The sequence below is a fragment of the Rhincodon typus genome, chromosome 1 (genome assembly GCF_021869965.1).
Source record: "Rhincodon typus isolate 14 chromosome 1, sRhiTyp1.1, whole genome shotgun sequence".
NCBI lineage: Eukaryota > Metazoa > Chordata > Chondrichthyes > Orectolobiformes > Rhincodontidae > Rhincodon > Rhincodon typus.
In genome coordinates this window covers 120,271,246-120,293,558 of record NC_063332.1, presented here as the reverse complement: position 1 = coordinate 120,293,558, position 22,313 = coordinate 120,271,246, and the positions used below count along the sequence as shown (strand labels likewise).

General features: G+C 41.2%; 2 protein-coding genes across 2 annotated transcripts in view; one reads left to right on the top strand and one right to left on the bottom strand.

The window, feature by feature from the left end:
• LOC109915926 (peroxisomal acyl-coenzyme A oxidase 3-like) overlaps positions 1-7,835 on the top strand; it is a 37,843-nt gene extending 30,008 nt beyond the window's left edge. The window contains exon 8 of the mRNA XM_048605466.1: positions 7,704-7,835. Coding sequence (XP_048461423.1) covers positions 7,704-7,835 — 132 coding nt within the window. The remainder of the gene's footprint in view (positions 1-7,703) is intronic.
• Positions 7,836-11,566: 3,731 nt separating this feature from the next.
• LOC125484405 (peroxisomal acyl-coenzyme A oxidase 3-like) overlaps positions 11,567-22,313 on the bottom strand; it is a 37,357-nt gene continuing 26,610 nt past the window's right edge. The window contains exons 4-5 of the mRNA XM_048603031.1: positions 15,543-15,665; positions 11,567-11,722 (exon numbers count right to left, since the gene is read on the bottom strand). Of these exons, the coding sequence (XP_048458988.1) occupies positions 11,582-11,722; positions 15,543-15,665 (264 nt within the window). The 3' untranslated portion in view covers positions 11,567-11,581. The remainder of the gene's footprint in view (positions 11,723-15,542; positions 15,666-22,313) is intronic.

Sequence of the window (22,313 nt, the reverse complement as noted above, 5' to 3'; positions counted from 1 at the left end):
ACTAATGTCCGATAGAGATGGAAATCTTTCATCCTCGCTTGGTCTAATTTCAGATCCACAGTAATGTGTTTGACTCTTAATTATCCTAAAAAAAATGGTTTAGTGAGGCACTCACTTCAAAAGGGCATTTAGAGATGTGCCAGTGACACCCAAATTCCATTGTTCTTGGAGCAGGACTGCTCTTGCTCCCAGGCCAAAACATCAATTGCTCCCTTGAAGGACTTTCAGAATATTTATTATGAAGAACAATTGTAAAGGAAGAACTCACCATATTTGGTCAATTATTAAGTTAGGGAAAGCATCAATTCTAAGGAATAAGCAAAGATGACTAGCGGGTCAGTTAATTGGTCGGAATACAAAGAATGGCAGACAAAGACTAAAAGTTAATCATAAGAAAGAAATTGGAGATTGAGAGGAAACTAGCTCAGAACATAAAAATTGATAGCAGGAATTTCGATAGGTATTTAAAAAGAAGAGTAAGTAAAGTGAATGGGGGGGTTAATAATAGATAAGAAGGAAATGATGGATGAAGTCAACAAAAAATTTGTTTTGTCTTCACCAAAGAAGATGCAAAACAATTTTTCCTTTCAAAGATTTACAGTTCTCTGCCTTAGAAGGAAGTGAAGGTGATGTCATTGAATATTTTTAAGACAGAGGTGGATAGATTCTTGTTAGGCAGGCCATCAAGCTTTATCTGTGGCATAGGAATATGGAATTTAAAATCCAAACAGATCAACTATGATCTTAGTGAATGGTAGTGCAGGTTTGAGCAGCTAAACAGTCTATTTCTATTCCCATGTCATATACTCATATGTATGTTCCTGTTACCTAAAGGCCTCCATCAGTTCAGACTGAGAAAACTGTGACTGTAGCTTTGCAGCAGACCCCTAGTTGCCTAGAGCCTCTATACTCTGGACCACCAGATTATTGCCATTAGAGTAATCTGAAAAAAGCTAGAAAACCAGAAATAGGTATTTTAAGCTCGACTGCTGAGATAGTATCCAGACATAACAGGTGGAAAAGATAAGTAAAATAACATTGACACTTGACATTAATGTAGCACTCTATATGACCATACTATGTTGTTTTTCATGCTGTTAAGGCTTCTGTTTTCCTTAGAGATTAACCTGTGCAGAACAAACTCCGTACATGCTCACATGCCACCATATAGGGCAGTAAAGAGCAACTACACTATCAAAAACAAAGTTACTGGAAAAGCTCAGCAGGTCTGGCAGCATCTGTGGAGGAAAAAACAGAATTAATGTTTCGGGTCCGGTGACCCTTCCTCAGAACTGATGGTAACTGGGAAAACGTCAGTTTATATGCAGAAAATAGGGAGGTGGGTGGGGTAGGGAGTAAACGATAGGATAGAGCCCAAAGAGAGAGAAAGACAGTTGGACAGACAAAGGAGTTGCTAACGATCAGGCTGGGAGGGTGAATAGTTGTTAATGGGGACTGTTAGTGACTAACAACAGGGGATGTGTAGTGGCAAGCTATGTGGTAACAAGGCCTGGTGTGTGGGGTGGGGGGCTGGGACAGGGGAGAGTTTAGGCCCTAAAATTATTGAACTCAATATTGAGTCCGGAGGGCTATAGGGTCCCCAAGCGGAAAATGCGGTGTTGTTTCTCCAGCTTGCGTTGGGCTTCACTGGAACACTGTAGCAAGCCGGAGACAGAGATGTTGGCCACAGAGCAGGGTGGTGTATTGAAGTGGCAGGCAACAGGTAGTTCAGGGTCTTTTTTGCGAGCAGAACGTAGATGTTCTGCGAAGCGGTCGCCAAGTCTACGCTTCGTTTCCCCAATGTAGAGGAGACCACATTGTGAGCAGCGAATGCAGTAGACTTGATTCTTGGAAGTGCAGGTGAAGTGTTACTTCACCTGGAAGGTATGTTTGGGCCCTTGGATAGTGGGGAGGGAGGAGGTAAATGGACCTTCGCCAGTTACAGGGGAAGGTGCCGTAGGGCTGTGGGGAGGTGTTGGGGGGTGAAGAAACTGTGGACCAGGATGTCCTGGAGGGAATGGTCCCTGCGGAAGGCGGACAAGGGAAGGGAGGGGAATATGTGTCTGGTGGTGGCATCTTGCTGAAGGTGGCGGAAATGGCGTTTGATGATCTTCTAGATCTTCTGCTGGTGGGATGGTAGGTGAGGATAAGGGGAACCCTATCGCCGTTGCGGGAGGGAAGGGGTGAGGCTCAGTCACGATTTGTTCTCTCACAGGTAGTTTTCGCGGGCAGACTCAGGCAGCAGTACCTGGCTGAGGGGTGTTCCTTCGCAGGAAACACCAAACAGCAGTCTCTGGCTGAGATTGCAGTGGTTTTGCGAGGTATTTAAGCTTGATGTTTGGGTTTCGGGAGTCAATCAGTATAGTCCAGCCCATTCGTATCTCTGTAACTGATGAATCTCTTCAAACTAATTTTTGTATATATATGCACAAATTCCAACCTCCCCATCATGTAATCCTGTATAATTCTATATTGATGCTCTGAATAGAAAACAGAATAGGATATTATTAATGCAAAGGGAATAAACTAATTTATAATCAATTGCAAACAAAAGTACATTAATGTTTTACAGTTTTCTTTTATTCATTCACGGGACGAGGGCGTCGCTGGCTAGGCAGCATTTATTGCCCATCCCTAATTGCCCACAAGGCAGTTAAGAGTCAACCACATTGCTCTGGTTCTGGAGTCACACGTAGGCCAGACCAGGTAAGGATGGCAGTTTCCTTCCCTAAAGGACATAAGTGAACCAGATGTGTTTTTCTGACAATCGACAATGGATTCACGGTCATCGTTAGGCTGTTAATTCCAGATATTTATTACATTCAAATTCCACCATCTGCTGTGGTAGGATTTGAACCCAGGTCCCCAGAATATTATCTGGGTCTCTGGATTAATAGTCCAGTGATAATACCATTAGGCCATCGCCTCCCCAAAGCAAACATTCCCGTGAAGACAACAACACAAGCCATAATTATCAAGTAGTTCTGTTTGTTCACATATTTTAATGCGAAGTCATTCACCATCAATTCTAGCTGCTATGAGGTTCTCTTGGGCCTGTCTACCTTATCTCACTACATCCTGGCTGCTTAAGCATCCTCAATATCAGCAAAGGCCCACTGCAGCATTTGTCAGATTCTACATTTTCCTTGTCTTCAAGATGTACAACTTAGAAACAAACCCTTCGGTCCAACTCATCCATGCCAACCAGATACCCTATCTAAACCTAGTCCCATTTGCCAGAAGTTGGCCTTTATCCCTCTAAACCCTTCCTATTCATATACCTATCCAGATGCCTTTTAAATGTCATAATTGTACCAGCCTCCACCTCTTCCTCTGGCAGCTCATTCTATACATGCACCATCCCTTTTAAATCTTTCCCCTCTCACCTTAAACCTATGCCCTCTAGTTTTGGATTCCCCCACCCAGGGGAAAAGACCTTGTCGATTCACCCTATCCATGCCCGTCATGATTTTGTAAACCTCTATAAGGTCAACCCTCAGCCTTCAATGTTGCCCAGTCTATTCAGCCTTTCTCTATAGCTCAAACCCTCCAACCCTGGCAACGTCCTTGCATATCTTTCCTGAACCTTTTCAAGTTCCACAAGATCCTTCCTACAGCAGAGAGACCAGAATTGCAAGCAGTATTCTAATAGTGGCCTAACCAATGTCCTGTAGAGCCACAAAATTACCTCCTAACTCCTATTCTCAATGTACTGACCAATAAAGGCAAGCATACCAAACACCTTCTTCACTATCCTATCTACCTGTGACTCCATAGGAGTTACCTGCTCTTTGTCTTTATTCTCACTCCATTGTTTAGAAGGTTGTTGAATACACAGCAAATAATCACTATTCTGGAGACCTAGTCTGGAAAATACTGTAGTGCTCCTAAGTGAGCAGTTGAAGCAATAAAAGCACATCTTCAAAACTGTTTGTTCAATGCCGGACCTCATAGATGAAGGATTACACACTGGGATTATTAGCTATGCTTTCTAGGGGTACCCTGGTCACCCAATGGCCAGCCCTGGAACTGATTCTGGGAAATGAATATTTATGGAATGCGTAGAATCTAGGATATGTGCCGAATGCAAGTGTCATGACCGTTTCATGGATAGCTAGGATAAACCTACAGAATCTGTTATCTGTGTCATAGACAAGCTAGACAGTGAGGGAGTGAAATCACTTCCTGTTTAGGAATCTGACTGGATATTGCCATGGAGCTCCCAGGACCACATGGTCAATTGATGGTCCCTTGTACTCAAGTCACGTCAGCAAATCTCGAGCGCTTATTGTGCTGAAGACCCTGGCTTCTTTCTTCTGCAGTGCAGTTCCCAACAGCGTCCTTATTAGCTCTCCGGGACACTGGTGAACTAGAAAAACTGCAGTGTTCCTGTAAAGGCTTTGGTGAATTCACTAATGTACTTTTGAGACGTCACACAATCATCTGACCACAGGTCGGGATAAGTTCAGGAAACCAATGTGGAATAAAACAATCTTTTGAACCAAAATTACCGTTTTATCTAAAGACATTTTAGCTAGTCACATCAGTCAGGCATTAAGTAATCTGCATATCTTGTTTTGATTTACACTTGTATAAAAGAATGCATGCATTCATCATTAAAGGTTGCCTACAACTAAAGACAATGGAGCCAGATTTGCAAATACACAGTTGAACCATATTAAGGCATGTTGCTTGTCACAGCAGCATACAAAGAGGCAAAAAAAATGGATTGGTAACCGAAGATTCTCTTTCTCCCAATTCATTCTCATTACGATGAAAGATATAGATAACAAGATGTACAGCTGGATGAACATAGCAGGCCAAGCAGCATCAGAGGAGCAGGAAAGCTGACTTTTCTGAAGAAGGGTCTAGGCCCGAAACGTCAGCCTTCCTGCTCCTCTGAAGCTGCTTGGCCTGCTGTGTTCATCCAGCTCTACACCTTGTTATCTCAGATTCTCCAGCATCTGCAGTTCCTACTATCTCTGAAACGATGAAAGACATTTCTAGTGATGAAACAAATCAGAGAAGCATCCATTCACCAAGAGCTGAAACATCCTCAAATTTAATTACTGTTGAAGGTACAAGACCCAGCTAATAAGGAAGCTGTTGGGAACTGCACTGCAGAAGAAAGAAGCCAGGGTCTTCAATGCAGTAAATGCTCAAGATTTGCTGTCATGACTTGGGTACAAGGGAGCATCAATTAACCATGTGGTCCTGGGAGCTCCATGGCAATATCCAGTCAGATTCTTAAACGGCTATAGTGTCAGGTTCAACTATAACAGCTCAAGGACTCTAAAAGCTTTAAAACTACAAATTATTTATTTTCCTTTCGTACTAGGCACTCTCTCCTTTTTAAAAAAATTACACCCATCTTTGTGTGTATGATGTATGTCTTTGCTTTATTATTTTTCTCAGGGTTAGTAGAGAATGATATTCTGAATTTCACACAGGAAAAATTTGCAATTGGTTCCTTAGCTGTTTCTAGAGACCGTGTTTTAATATGCATTTATTGTGACCTACTAGCAGCCAGGGAGGCGGCCAGAGCTTTGTGAAATGACAGGAGCCAATTTATCCCTCCTCACCTGGTTATGACAAAGCTCACTGTTGCTATGATCTTCAGTATCACAGGCACAGTGCTACCTCCCAAGCCATCTGGCTGCTGATCTGCCTACAGGAGATGGCAGCATCCCCAGCTCCTCCAGCTCCACACCTTGTTATCTCAGACTCCAGCATCGGCAGTTCCTACTATTCCCTAATCAAACGAAGACAGCTTCAACATCATCTTTCATTCTTCTGCAGGCAGCTGCTATACCTCTGGTATCCCTTTCTTGATAAAATGCTTGATGGTTTTTTTTTTCTTCTGCAGTGCAGCCCCCCAACAAACTCCTTTCTTTGGTTCTGTTGGTACTGGATATTCTTATTTTTCCTTATTTTTCTTAACCTCAGCGAGTACAGATGCTTGGTTGAGTTGGTCAAACAGCTAGCATGGGAGTTCTAATCTGGGAAGATACATCAGGAACTAGATGTTTGTTTTTCATTTGAGATCTTGACATAGGTAAACTATCCTTTGGGGCCTTATCAAAGACTCTGTCATGGGCAAAAGCCTGCCCTATAGCCACCTTTACGTGGTGAGGTGCATGCGCTTTGTCCCATTACTGTTTTCTTTTTTTCTTCAGTCTGCCATCCGCAAGATCTTTACACCTTTGTTCCGTACATTGCTTTCCACACATGCACCAATTAGCTAAATTCGATTCTTGATGGCCTTCGTTATCCCTTGTGATAATAGACCTAAAACCTTGGAATCTATAGCCTGCATAACAATTTGATCCTAACGTCTTTACATATCAGATACACAGGCCCGTGAATCTAACTTCATGGCTGCATGTGGAATAACTCGTCCCACCAACATGAATACTTGTTGGTGAGTCTTAGGTGCCCTTCTTCTCAGAGTTTAAAAAAAAACCATGAGACAATTGAGATGCTGGTATTTGGAGCTGCTACAGGTTACTTAACTTTATCCTGCAGTAAGTGCTTTGCTTCAGTGAAAATGTAAGACCACATATGAATGAGATTTCTCATGTGCTGGTTGACCTTCTCAGTCTCCGCCCCTTGTGCAAAAAATGTTTTAACTATAAAGACGCCAAATAACTGCTGAGATTTGTACTCACTGGAACTAGAAGGAAGAAGTGCACCCTACCAGGTACATGCTTCGTATATATAGTTGGGTTTCTGCACACATGTCGCCCCCTTTATCCTAACAAAATTGTGCCCATGAATGTAACTCCAGCTGGCAAGTGTGTTAATCAGTAATCAAGGCATGTAAACTGACCCACCAAAAAGGCTCTGAGATTGTAAGTAAAGATCTGTAACCCACCATCAGGTAAGTGAAATTCATTCCCCTTACCAACCTGCTGAAAGTTCCAGATAGTCCTGGGAACATCCACCCACTGTTTCTATTTGAACATTCTGATTAGAATCAAATAAGAAATAGTAACAGAGGATAGTTAACTAAAGGTGTAGTTTGGAAAAAAAGATTTTTTTCAGATAGAAGTTTGTAATAGGAGTTTTGTTGGATAAAAATGTCTGAAACCAAACTGTAAAATGTCAAGATATGATTTCCCACTGGTATTCTGTGAAGTTGAATTTTATGGTCAATGGAAAAATGAAGTAGATATATGTACATGGGTTATTGAAGGACAAATCTTAACACTGACTACAAAAGCAGAATAAGGTTTAAAGTATTTTCAGAGCTGGAGGATTGTCAGTTGGACGCAGAGAAAGTTTTGATTAATCTATTAATGTTTATAGACAAAATTTATTGAAAGGCAAACAAACAAACAAACAAACAGTTGATGTATACAAGCAATGGTCAGACTTTGATAAATTTAGTAATCCATTTGGTAATTCCATTGAAGAACAAATAATGTAATTTAATATTAATTATATTAATATTCAAGACGGAAAATTTTCAACTTACAAATTCCTAATTTAGTGCTCACATTTAAATTGTTTGACTGTGCTAAGTTGTCAAAAACAGATAGACTCCTAGAATTAACTGGAGTTAGATTTTCATAAAGGGATTTTGGAATAGATGCCGGAAGACTTAAAAAAATTCTTGGGAAAACGTTCATTCCATCACATCAGTCTCAGAAAATCAATTGCTTGTAATTACGTAGGCTCAGTCACAATTTGTTCTCTCACAGGTAGTTTTCGCAAGCAGACTCAGGCAGCAGTACCTGGCTGAGGGGTGTTCCTTCGCAGGAACCACCAAACAGCAGTCTCTGGCTGAGATGCAGTGGTTTTGCGAGCAGGGGGAGCTAGCTGTCTCTGACTGAGTGATTGAACTTTAATCGCAGCCAGCTTCTAGCTCAGAGGCAGAACTTTAGCATAAGTGGAAAGACAGCCAGCAACTGACTCAAAAGAGCAGGGAATAATCTGTGGGTCACAGGTGGTGCTTGCAAGTCATTCATATGAACACAAGATTGGAATTTCATCATAATGATCTGAACATCAAATGTGTAATCAATTCCCATTCTGGAAAAAAAAGCATCCAAAGTGGGAGGAGCAAGTAACAGTTTTTCAGAGAAAACAGAACGTAGCAGTGGAATATGAGGCCTTCTAGGGGCCATTACAGTCATCGTGCCTCCAGTGATTAAATAATGTTAGTCATCTGTCTTCAATTCACAGTTAATCTGAATGTTTAAACTGATCAGAGCATCCAGTTCTGAAATACTCTCATGAAGGAATGTCTGAGTACATTATGCCCACTGATTGCCATCCTGTGATTTCTGAACTTGACAAGTTTCAATGGAACAAAGCAAAGCACTTTTGACACAATTCACCTTTTAAATGTCAACTATACCAATCTATCACCCTTTGTGATATGCAGAGATGCACTTTCAGTGGAGAGTTAGACTAAGTGATGGCCTTCGAGTTTGAGATAGCAGGGAAAATATGGTGTCCCTTATCCTTGAGGAGCACAGTTGATCACTTACCTTCTTCAGAATGGTTTGTCTATCCCTTTATTGATCACCAACTGCACTTACCTGTGATATGATCTCTGCCCAGGCTGGGAAAATTTGACTGGCTAGCCTCCTGATGTGGTCAGGTGGAAAGAGGACAGAGCCTCTCTTCCCCTCCTCATCCAGCAATGGAGGGTATTTTTGGTGAAGCTGAGAGGCAATTTTGCCTTCTCAGGATCCATGCTTTCAGTAGAAGGGGCAACAACCACATTGCTGAGGTGATACTCCTGGCTTGCAGTGAGTGTAGTGATGTCCGGGTGACTTATAAATATGGTGCCAGAGCCTTTGACACTAGATGGCACTGCCAGTAGCAAGAGCTTCTGATTCATTTGCCATGCGAGTGACTCATGCAACTTCTCACTTGCATTGATAATAAGATGAGAACTACATGAGTATGCCAGGTGACCCGCCATGAGCATTGCCACATATGATGCCATCCAGCATGCTCAATATCATTTTTAACTCCAAACTGGGAAAATTCTATCCTATGTCCTTTAATTTCTATTTGAGCATCCTGGTTAGAATCCAACAACAGTACAGACAAAGTGCATGAGTCCTATAATAGCACTTTTTGTCTTTGCTATATATATTATAGATAATATATATATTAAAAATTCAAACTCCAGTTGAAAAAAATTGTTCCTTTTGGAAGCTCATACAGCTCTGTAATGCACAGCTACCGAAAATGTCCTTTGAAATAAACCTCTTTTCTCTCAAGTGCTTATCAAAATAAACAAAATATCTTTCAAAACAGTTAACCCTATCAACACCTCCGGTCAGTCAAACACAGTACATTTTACTATCTAGGACTATGTCAACAACGTGTCTGAAATTCTGCGTTCTATTCATTTTAAAAGTTTGGAACCCAGCCAAGCGTTCATAATGCAATTGCATTGCACAAATCTAAACAAATTCTGGAGAGCTAAATGTAACAGATCACTGAAACTGCCTGATGCCTATTCATCTGCTCCTTTAATTAAAAGGCTAAAATATAGTTTCAATTGGTACAACTCAACAGAGGTCTGGATTTTAAAACAAATCTGAAGAAGAATTGTTTTTAGATGATGCTCTTAAATCAGATTTCTAATTTGATTAAATGCAAGAAAGTCCTTCATCCATAAGATAAGGTACTCCCACTTGATAGTACAGAATATGACTACTGCTGAAACGGGAGACATGTTGCTGTAGCTTTGTATCTTTCACTCATCAGAACAAATGCAAGAAAACCAAATTTCAAAAGATCACAACAACTTATAAAACAGGAGAAAGCGTGCTGACTGGTCGGCAAGTCAACTCGGATTGGCTAAGGCATTGGAAAAGCAACAGATTCATAAGCACAGGTTGAACAAATAGGATGTCCAGAAGTCTCTCCATTCCTAGACATTGACTCCACGTCTTCTCGGTGATGTGTTTTGTCTTGAGGACATTCCTAAAGTTGCCTTCTTGGGATTCTATCAGAACTAAATTCTGAGTAGAGCAATTGCTGTGGTAATCTGGTGTCAGGAATACGAATGATAAGTTCTATCCAGTGGAGAAAATTTCTATGATTTGTATATTGATGCTGGGATTGTTAGTTGGAGATGATGGCATAGTAGTAATGCCACTGAACTAGTAATCTACAGGCCCAGCTTAATGTTCTGGAGATATTTGTTCAAATGCTGCCATGGCAGTTGGAAGAATTTAAATTCAATTAATAAATCTGGAATTGAAAGCTACTGTCATTAATGGTGACCATAAGATTTTTACAATCAATAACAGTTTATCTAGTTCCTTTGCGAAAATAAATCTGCTTTCCTTACCTGATATGATGGCATGTGACTCCAGGCCAACAGCAATGTGATTGAAATGCCCTCTGAAATGACCCAGCAAGCCAGTTGATTGAAGGGCTATTAGGGATTGGTAACAAATGCTGGCCTTGCCAAAGACACCCATATCCATTAAAGAATTTTTTTTAAAAAATGAGGGTGACACTCCAGAAGCCTTCCTGCTTGACAGAGTTAAAAGCTCTTGTGAAGTTGAGAAAGGTCATGTACTACATTTAGTGCGGTTTCTTGCAATTTTTTTCAACTTGCCACACGACTAAGATAACTTCATGTTTTATCATTATACATTACCCTCAGAATGCTCCTTCAAGTTATTGATATAGAATGCAGTATTTGAGACTCAAGCACAGATATGTCATGGTTTCAGCCTACCAAATCAAAAATGTCTCAATCTATGTTCACATATAGTTGTCAATACTATGAGCACTAATTTTTTGTAATAACCTGCAACGTGGTACCTTTGTTTTACAAAATTAAAAAAGCAACATGTATCAGGTTCACCTTAATACCCCGCTAGTAACATCTGCAAAAATCTTTTGACTTGATTTTCCTTTCATTTACAGAAGCTGTTCTGGATTCCAGGGAATTTTGGAAGATCAAAACCAAGGCAATCATATCCAGGTGCCTTCTCAATTTTAAGACACATTAATTTCACCAACACCAGCTCTTGGTCATTAATATCATATTCCTCACTTCCACCAGTTCTCACAGATCGCCATCTCTGCAAATCTCTCCGGCTTTACAACTCACCCAAACTATGTGTGCTCTTCCAATTCTGGCCACTTGAGAATCTGTGTCTTCAATCACTTCACCATTGGCAACTGTACCTTCAGCTGCCAAAGCATCATACTCAGGAATTTTCTACCTAAGTGTCTCTACCATCCTCTCTCTCCTTCTTCAAGATGCTCCTTAAAACCTACAAACCTGCTTTGACAAATCTTTCGGTCATCTGCCCTAATCGATGCTCTCTAGTGAAATTCCTTGATCATTGTACAATGTTAAATATGCTATATGAATATAATTTGTTGATGTATAAATTTTTGGAGTTCTAGCTCGAATTGCTGGATGATCACATTTAACAGAATTACTAGCTTATTACTTAGAACAATTCCTCAAACTGCTGAAAAATGCAATATTTATCAGGTCTAGTTTGCAACAGAGCTTTTTTAGATTATGAGTGTTTCATTATGATTCAGTGAGTGCAATACAAACTCAATAGTTAATTCTGAGACTCTATTACTGATAGTAGCACTTACCAGCAAGATATCCGTGACCACCACAAGCTTCACGGACCTCTTGAATGCCAAATTGAGCGGTCCATGAACAAAGTGATTTACTTGCACTAGACAATGCATGAATTTCTTTACCAAGCTCTGCCTACATATAAAAACAAAGTAACCATTTTGTGAGAAGAAGTGGTTACAGTATGCTACTTATTCAACAAGGGCAATGCAGTTCATCTACAATTTCCTGTCAAGCATTCCTGGTAGTTGAAGCTCCATGCTAGTTATGTAGGAGTAGAAAATCAATTTCAAGTAGTCCCAATTTGCCATATTGTCTGTCTGCTTCTTTTTGTGATTATATGACAGTGGGAGAAAAATGAATATAAAGTTTTTCAGTGCCTCATTAGTGCTCACGATCAAGCATTCAATCTCCTGCGGAATTCAAACTTTTCTCTCAATAGCAAAGGTACATGAAATGCAGTAATGGCTTTATCTTTTGCATCCTTGGCAAGGTTACTTATCCATCAAGTCTACTCCCACTTCTAATCTGCACAAGTAGTAATCTGCTTAATTCTGTATTGTAATGATTGATCTTAGTTTCGACAATCAATTGTAGATTAATGTTTATAAAAAGAAGTCACTTTGAATACACCCAGCATTAATTTGTATGATAATATTGGTGTAAAGATCATTTGGATAGTAATAGAAAGAAGATCTCCCTTATTTATTTCACATCATGAATGAGTTATAATATATACTCTCGGTGAGGTTGAGCCTGTGGGGAATAAAACTTATGCTGTTGTGATCCATTCACAAGCATTTTTTTAAAATTTCATTAGCAAACAAGCTTGTCTTGGGGATTATTTGACACAGAAACAATTGGCTGACTGGCAAATGTCCTTAGTGGTAGCGCAGAAGGATTTTTATGGCGTCATTCACAACGGCTCAGGAAATTTGGCATGTCCATAAGGTCCCTCACCAACTTCTACAGATGCACCATTGAAGAGCATCCTGTCCAGGTGCATGATGGCCTAGTGTAGGAACTGCTCTGCCCAGGACCGTAAAAAACTACAGAAGGTGGTGTTCGCAGCCCAGACCATCAGGGAAGCCACCCTTCCATCCATGGACTCTACTTAATGGCTCGCTGCCGCAGAAAAATGGCCAACACTATCAAAGACACAGCGCACCCTAATAATGATCTCCTACAACTTCTTCTGTCAGGCAGAAGATACAGAAGCCTGAACACACGCACGAGCAGGTTCAGGACCAACTTCTCCCCAGCCGTTATCAGACTGTTGAATGGACTCTAGCCTCAAATAATGTAACTTGCAATGTAACCTGTATGCCTCTAAGTCTTTTTGATCTGCAAACCTTTGCTTGCTGCGATCTGCCTGTACCGCTCGCAAACAAAGCTTTTCACTGTATTTCAGTACACATGACAATAAATCAATCAACCAACCAACCAACCACGGTCAAACATATACACGTGGTGGAACTTTATTGCAAGTTGACTGAGAGGGTACATTATAAATCCAATACCAAGGTAAACTGCAGGGGACAAATTTTCTCATATACTCTGGTAGTTATGTTGAACATATGGTTCTTGGATCGAGGGCACATTGGTGCATATCAAATTGTAACTGACTTTCTGATTCTCAAAGAAACTACTCTTCCTCATACAAATTTTGGCACCCCCAAGGAATTTGCAAGCTGACTATTCTGCCAATGGAAATGAAAGCACGAGTTTATAAAAAGCATTGTGTAGAATGACAGGATTGCAAGACAACAAAATCATATGTGAACAAATGGATTTTTTTAAATGGAAGGTTTCTAATAAAATCAAAAGTGTCAAAAGGTCACAATCAGCAGTATCAAATCAAATACGCTATTAAGAAGCCAATTTTGAACACTTCAAACAGTTCTCATATAGAAATGTGCAATGTTAGTGATGTCATCATGAGAAGAACTTGCAGATTCAGCATCAGACTAATTTTCAGTTGAGTTACTCTACTTTATTGTTAAACAACACACTTGCATTCTGATAACAAAAATATCATGGCCATATTATTTAACTGGGCTACTCCATTTGTGTCCCCAAATGCAAAAGATGCTCTATTAAGACAAATGCGTACATTTAGACAATTATTAATGATCTCTAAGGTTTTAGAGTAGATTTGTAGCTCGGGTTGTGGATGTTGTGGTTGGTTGGCTCGCCGAGTTGGTTCGTTGTTCCGCAGACGTTTCATTATCCTGCTGGGTAACATCATCAGTGCAGCCTCCAATGAAGCACCGTTGTGTTTTCTCTCCTGGTATTTAAACTCTGGAGTCTGTTGAACTGGATTACCTCACTTCCAGTTTTCCTTCGCAATGGAGTGTATATGGGGTCGAGTTCTATGTGTTTGTTGATGGCTTTCTTCGTGGAGTACCAGGCTTCTAGGAACTCCCGTGCCTGTCTCTGCTTTGCTTGTCCCAGAATCTTGGTGTTGTCCCAATCAAATTGGTGGTTCTCCTTATCCATGTGGGTAGAGATGAGTAAGTATTGGTCATGTCTTTTTGTAGACAATTGATGTTCGTGTGCCCTTGTTGTTAATTTCCTTCCTGTTTGTCCGATGTAGTGTTTGTCACAGTCTCTGCAGGGAATCTTGTATATGACATTGGTCCTGTCCATAATGGGCAGTGGGTTTTTGGTTCGGGTGAGCAGTTGTCATAGAGTTGATTAGGGTTTGTGCACTATTCTGATGTCATTATCATCTATCCTTATGTCTTTGATGGAATTGAGGAACTCTTGGGCTGAGTGGAGTGAGTGGGGTGACTTGTTGACGAGGTGCCTTAGTCTCCTTTGCAGTTCCTTGGCTATGGATATGCTACGTAGACGGCACCTTTGTAAACGGACCAAACTGGAGCAGACACACAAACTAATAAACAGCACCCTCACCGGAATCATTCACCAGAGAGGAGGAGAAGGACAAACAGCCCCCATTCCTGGACGTCATGGTACAGCGCAGGACAAATTGGGAACTCCTAACAAAGGTACACAGGAAAGCCAAACACACTGACCAAGTACTGAACTTTAACAGCAACCATCCTAACACACAAACAAAGCTGCGTGAGAACATGATTTAAACGGGCAACAACACACTGCAGTACAGAGTTACGCCAAGAAGAAGAAGAATACCTCTTCCAGGTGTTCAAGGACAATGGATATCCAAAAACTGGGTCAGAAGATGCCTACTTAACGAACGACACCAGGAAGATAGTATATGCCCCAACACGCTCATCATGCTACCTTACATCAGGAACACATCGGAACTAACCACAAGACTTCTACGACCACTGGGCATCAGAATAGCGCACAAACCCTCATCAACCCTACGAAACTGCTCACCTGAACCAAAAACCCACTACCCACTATGGACAGGACCAATGTCATATACAAGATTCCCTGCAGAGACTGTGACAAACACTACATCGGACAAACAGGAAGGAAATTAACAACCAGGGTACACGAACATCAATTGTCTACAAAAAGACACGACCAATGCTCACTCATCTCTATCTACATGGATAAGGAGAACCATCAATTCGATTGGGACAACAAAAAGATCCTGGGACAAGCAAAGCAGAGACAGGCACGGGAGTTCCTAGAAGCCTGGTACTCCACGGAGAAGGCCATCAACAAACACATAGAACTCAACCCCATATACACTCCATTGCGAAGGAAAACTGGAAGAGAGGTAATCCAGCTCAACGGACTCCAGAGTTTAAATACCAGGCGGGAAAACACAACGGCGTTTCATCAGAGGCTGCACTGATGACGTTACCCAGCAGGGTAATGAAACGTCTGCGGAACAATGACCCAACTCAGCGAGCCAACCAACCACAATATTAAATGATACTGTTTACAATTTTTGACAATTTTCAAAAGAAGATCTAACTCTACAGGATAAGCATGTACTATTTGTAACATCACTTGCCTGTCTGTCACTCTTGTCCTTCATCAATATTCCCTTTTGATATTCAACAGAATTCATGAATAGTGACTTGAAAAAGTGGTCTAGCGCATAGGTGGCTGCCACATAAGGAATAAGTCGCCATTGCTGAAATAAAGGAAAATATTTCATTTAAATTGTACATCACAAGAAAAATGACTGATTAGAAAGATAATAACATTAATACCTGACAACAATAATTGTGCACAATCTTTGTAGTAACTCTAGTAGAAGGCTTGAAGAAACAGAGTACAGGGGATTCTGCTATAACGTGATAAGTTGTGTTCCTGTGCAACATCATGCTATAGAAAATTGTGCTATAGAAATAACGGGACCTATGGGAAAAGCGGGATAAGGGGCAGACCACCAAAAAGCATCATTCAAAAGCCTAACACAAAGGATAGCACAGTTTGAATAAATGTTTAATCATATCTAATAATGAAATAAAAGTAAATTTAACACCTTATCTTGAAAAAATATCAAGACGACTTGATGGGGGAAAAGGTCTTGAGGTCGCTCTGTTGTTAATGCAGGGGCTGAGGGTCGTCATCATCACCTTCAGGTGCAGTTAATCCAGAAGTGGATGGCTGTGGTTCATTGTCTTGAGACTGTTTCTTGGGGGTTGGCTTAAAAAAAAGACAGCCTGCTTTTGCTGCCTTGCCCTTTTTCTTCTTTCATGGAGAAGCTGTTTATAGGGTGCCAAATAAGATCTTATTCCACAAACTGCTACCCTGGAGTTTTCTGTATTGCAATCGTTGTCCTCTAAGAGCTGTAACTGCTTCTCAATTTCACTCAGGATAGAAGACAAAACAGAAGTGAAAAGCTCTCATGGTGCTGCATCCTGGACTTCTTCTTCTTCATCTCCAGCTTCCACTTCCCTCTCAGTGACAAGTTGTTGCAGATCAGCCTTGGAGAGGTTTTCACAGTGGGACTCAAGCAGCTCTTCAATATCCTCACTCTCCACCTCTTCAAATCTAACTTGCTTTGCAAGATCAACATAAATGTTCTTTGATTGTTGGGAGCTCCTCTGACGGATCAAACGTTTTAAAATCTTGAAAAAAATCTGGGAGAAGCTTCCGCCAAACTGCGTGCAAACAGTCCTTACTGACATCACCGGCAAAACGATCATGTAATGTTGACACACTCTTTCATGCACCGATGGAATTGCTTTATAGCCAACACAAGTTTGTGTTTTAGAAATAGCGTTCTCCTATTCGTCAGTTGCATTATAGCTGATTCGCGTTGCTGGAACACGTGTTATAGCAGAACCCCCTGTAAACAGATGTTTCTGCCATTTCTCTGCATACCTGTTGAAGCTTTATTTTCACTAGGCCTTCACCTCCCTGCTTTATGGTGGAGATCAAAGAACATGTTTGAAAACACCTCCACTACGTCTTCTGCAATCATTTCTTTTAATTAAACAAAGGGATAAGCTATGGGACGAAGTTATAGAGTGGGAAACAATTTTCTGACCCTGTGATACAGAACTTTTCAAATCAGATTTTGCTGACTTCTAGTGGTCCCTGGAACCTTTGCAAGGGATCCCATGAAAAATAATGTGAAAATGCTTATCATTAAGTGGGAGTGGAATACAACCACTTCATGTGCTGTTGGATGTAGGCTAGCTATCTTTCCCAAGAGGGAAGCATGCACAGAGAAGCACAAACACAAAATGAAATACATGCTTTATTAAAAACACATTGCATATTCAACACTTTTGGATTAACTATTTAAATGTTATAATATTATGAGCAGGATGAGGTTGACATGATTATGAACCATTGAATCATACAGAATAGATGAGGGTCTTTGGCCCATCAAGTCTGCACCAACTACCTTAAATTTACACTGGTCCCACTTTCTAGCACTTAGCCCACTGCTTTGAATGTTATGATATTTCAAGTGCTCATCCAACTACTTTTTTAAAAGTTGAGGTTCCCTGCCTCATCTATCATCCCAGATATTGCATCCCAGATTCCCATCACACCCAGTGGATTCATTTCCTCAAATCCCCTCCAAATATCCTGTCTTTCATCTTAAGATTGTTTCACCAAGTTATTGACTCTTCAACTAAGCGGAACAGCTGTTTTCTACCCACCCAGTCCATACCTGCCACAATCTTAGATACCTCAATCAGGTCTCTTCTCAGCTTTTTCTGCTTTGAAGCAAACAATCCAAGCTTGTCCAGTCTCTCTTCATAGCTAAACTGCTCCATCCCAGGCAACATTCTGGTGAATCACCTCTGCACTCCCTCCAGTGCAATCACATCTTTCCTACAGTGCAATGACTAGAACTGCACACAGAACTCCAGCTGCGGTCTAACCATAAAGTCCTGAACCGCTCCAACATGACTTCCCTGCCTTATTATCTATGCCATGACTGGTAAAGGCAAGTATCATGTATGCTTTCTTAACTATCCTATTAACCTGACCAGCTACGTTCAGGGCCCAATGGACAACTACCCAAGATCTCTCTGTTCCTCTGAGTTTCTAGTGTCCTGCCATTCATTGAGAACTCCCTTGTTTGTTACTTCTTCCAAAATGGATCTCTTCACACTGTTCAGGTTTAAATTCTCATCTGACTAATCGTCTAAATCCTGCTGTTACGCAAGATCTTCTTCACTGTCAATGAATTGCCCAGTTTTCATGTCACCTGCAACCTTACTTATCGTCCCACCCCTTTTCTTTTATATTAGGTATAACAAAAAAATAAGAGACACACCTTTGAACCCTGTGGTCCACCACTGGACACTGGCCTCCCATCACACAAACAGCCTTCTACCACCACTCTCTGTCTCCTACCTCTAAGCTAATTTTGGATCCAACTAGCCTAGCTATCCTGGAACCCATGTGTTTTTACCTTCTTGATCAGTCTCCCATGTGGGACCTTGTCAAATGCTTTGCTGAAATCCATATAAACATCAACTGAACTACATTCATTTATACATCAGGTCACTTCGTCAAAAAATTCAAATTTGTTCAACATGACCTCTCTCTGACAAAGCCATGTTGGCAATCGCTTGATCAAAACTTGCCTCTCTAAGTGGAAATAAATTCTGTCCTTCAGAATTTTTTCCAATCGTTTCCCTATCACTTATGAGAGACTCAGTGGACATGAAAACTAGAACCCGATCAGCTCCATTCCTGAGGCACCTCCCATTTTGCCAGAGAAGAATTAAAAATTTGGGTCAGAGCCCCTGCAGATTTTCCCCTAGTCTCCAACATCATCGTGGGATACAACTTATCCGGATGGGGATTTGTCCACTTTTAAGACTGCCAAGACCTCCAATACTTTCTCACTTCCTATGTCAAATTGCTTACGACGCTCACAGTCTCTATTCCCAAATTCTGTACCTACATCCTCCTTCTCCAAAGAGAACATATGTGAAATGTCTTCCAGCTCTATGTATTGACTGTGCCGTTGATCCCTAATCAACTCTGTCCCTGGTTATCCACTTCCCTTTGATATACCTTTAAAGCATCTTCAAATTCTCCCTAATCTTATCTTGCAGTTTCCTTCATGCCCCCTCTTTGCTCTCCTAATGTTTTAAGATTTCCCTGCCACCCCTCCTTGCACTTTCCATACTCCACTAGGGCCTCCGTTGATTTTCTCCCTTTATATCTGTTCATGGCCTCTCTTTTCCTTCTTATCCAGTCCTGAATATTCCTCGACATGCAGGGTTTTCTTTACTTGCTGCTCCTATATTTCGCATATTGGGTCTACACTCTCACCAAGTCAATTCTGAATGCACCCCACTGTTCTGCTGTAGATTTACCCAGAAATAGCTGTTCCTGGTCTACTGTGGCCAGATCCTGCCTTATTTTAATAAAACATGCCTTCCACCAATTCAAAACCCTTTTCTGCAGGCCATCGTTTTCCTTTTCCACAGCAAACTTAAAACAGACTATTGTTGTGGTCGCTATCACTAAAATGCTCTCCCATTGCCACCTTGAACACCTGCCCAGTTTCGTTCTCCAGAATTTGGTCCAACACTGCACTGTTCCTTGTTTGCCTTTCTAAATGTTGATAAGAAAATGCTCTCCTGAATGTATTTCAGGAAATCTATCCCCTCTCAATCATTTACACTATGACTACCTCAACTAATGTTAGGGAAGTTGAATCCCCTAATATAATTACCCTATTATTGTTTTTACACAAAAATATCATTTGTGAGCAGGACCCTAGGGGACTCCTGCCCTACCGCTGGATTCGGCCTGGTGTTCACCCATTCCCTTCTTTCTTTCAGTCCCTTAAACTACATGTGACTGCCTCTCTAAATGTGCTATTATTGTTTTTACACACTTCAGTAAGTTATCTACATACTTGTTCCTCTATTGCCCAGTGACTGTCTGGGATCTATAATACACTCTAAACTGTGCGACTGCACCCTTTTTATTCCTAAGGTCTACCTACAAGCCCCATTTGAAGACCATTCTAAGATATCGTTCCTCTTTACTGCAATAACTGACATCTTAATTATTAATGGGTCACCACCACCTCTTTTAAATCCTCCACTGTCCTGCCTAAAGACCCTGTACACTAGAATGTCAAGTTGCCTGTGCGGCCCCTCCCTCAAACATGTCTGAAATGGCAACATCACAACTCCATGTGTCAATCCACATCCATAACTCACCTGCTTTACCAGTAATACTTCTGGGATTAGAGGCAATCCAGACTCGCTGAATTCTCTCTACCTCGGTCCCTTTATTAAAGTACGCTGTTTCCTTTTTTAAATAACTCCCATCCCACTGCCAAACTAGTTTAAATTCCTCTCAACGGCACTAGAAAAAGCACCCACAAGGATGTTGGTCCTATTCTGGTTCAGGTGCAAACCATCCTGCTTGTGCAAGTCCCACCTTGCCAGAAGTCATCCCAGTGATCCACGAATCTAAAACCCTTCCTTGTACACCAACTCTTCAGCCACACATTCATCTGCCCTATTCTCCCATTTCTGAACTCACTAGATGTGGCACTAGGAGTAATTTCAACCTTTGAGGTCCTGCTCTTTAGTCCTAGCTTCACAATTCTTGATGCAAGACCTCATCCATCATTCTACCTACAACCATTGATACCAATGTGTACCACGACCTATCTATTGTCACAGAGTCATAAAGTCCCTACAGCCACTCATGACATCCCTGACCCTGGCATCATGGAGGCCACACACAATCTTGTGAGTCATACCCGCAGCCACAGAAACACATGTCTGTTCCCCTAACTAATGAATCCCCTATCACTGTGGTTTTTGCTTTTTTCTTCCTCCCCCCAGTCAGGCCACTTGTGGTGCCAGCAGCTTGGTTCTGCCTGCACTCCCTTAAGGAACCAGAACATTCATCAGTTTCCAAAGGAAAACCAATTTGTGAGCAGGTCTGCTGGATTTTCTTTGACGGCCTGGTGGTCACCCATTCCCTTCTCTCCTCCAGTCCCTTAAACTGAGTGTGACCGCCTCTCTGAATGTCAATGACTTCCCACACATGACAGGTCATACATTGCACTCAGCTAACTTCACCTGCCATGAATTGAACATGAACTTAATCTTATTTGCTAACTTTTCTAATTACTTAATCTTAAAAATACTCCCTTTGCCTTAACTGTCGTCTCCTTATTCTGAATTTTTTACTTAACCCTTCTACTTCTCAGTTAATCCTTAATAATTGACCATAAAAAAAAGCACAGGAACAGGCCCTTTGGCCCACGATGTGCCGAACATGACACCAAGTTAAGCTAATCCTTTCTGCCTGCCTATGGTGCTTATGGTTCATATTTCTCCATTCTTTGCACATTTATATGTTTATCTAAAAGTCCCTTAAACATCCCTAACGTATCTGCCTCTACCACCAGCCCTGGCAGCGCGTTCCAGGCTCCTAGTATTGTGTAAAAAACTTGCCCCTCACATCTCCTTTGAACCTCCTCCCTCTCACCTTAAATGCATGCCCTCTAGTGTTGGACATTTCAACTCTGGGGAAAAGGATTCTGACTGTCAAGCCTATCTATGTATCTCATAATTTTATAGACTTCTATCAAGTCTCCCCTCAGCCTGCAACGCTCAACAGAAAACAACCCGAATTTTACTAGCCTCTCCTTTTAGCTCATACCCTCTAATCCAGGCAGCATCTTGGTAAATCTCTTCTGCATCTCTCCAAAGCTTCCACGTACTTTCTGTAATGTGGTGACCAGCACTGAACACAATATTCTAAAGTGTGGCCTAACCAAAGTCTTATAAAGTTGCAACATGATATCCTGATCTCCCAGCTCTTGGATCTTGGTCTGCTCCCACCCCCACTGATCTGGGAAAGTAGTTTGGAAAACAAGACAGCAGAAAAAAAGAAAAAAAAACTTCCTTTCCCTACTTTACCTAACTCCCACACTACCAACTAGGAGAGGTTATTTTTACTCTCACAGATTCATAGAGGGCAGAAAAGGCCCTTCTGCTTATTGAATCTGCACTGACATAACTACCAGCAAAAGTGCATTCCTGCACTTGACCCATATCCTTGAATGTTATGGTATTTGAAGTACTCCTCCAAATATTTTTTAAAGGTTGTAAGGTTTCTGGCTTCCACCAGCTTTCCAGTCAGAACATTCCAGATTCCGACCACTCACTGAGTGAAAAAATGTTTTCCCAAATCTCCTCTGAATCTTTTGCCCCTTAACCTAAAACTGTGCCCTCTTGTGACTGACCCTTCAGACCAAGGGGGACAGTTGCTTTCTATTCACTCTGTCTATACCCTTCATTAGCTTACACACCTCAATCAT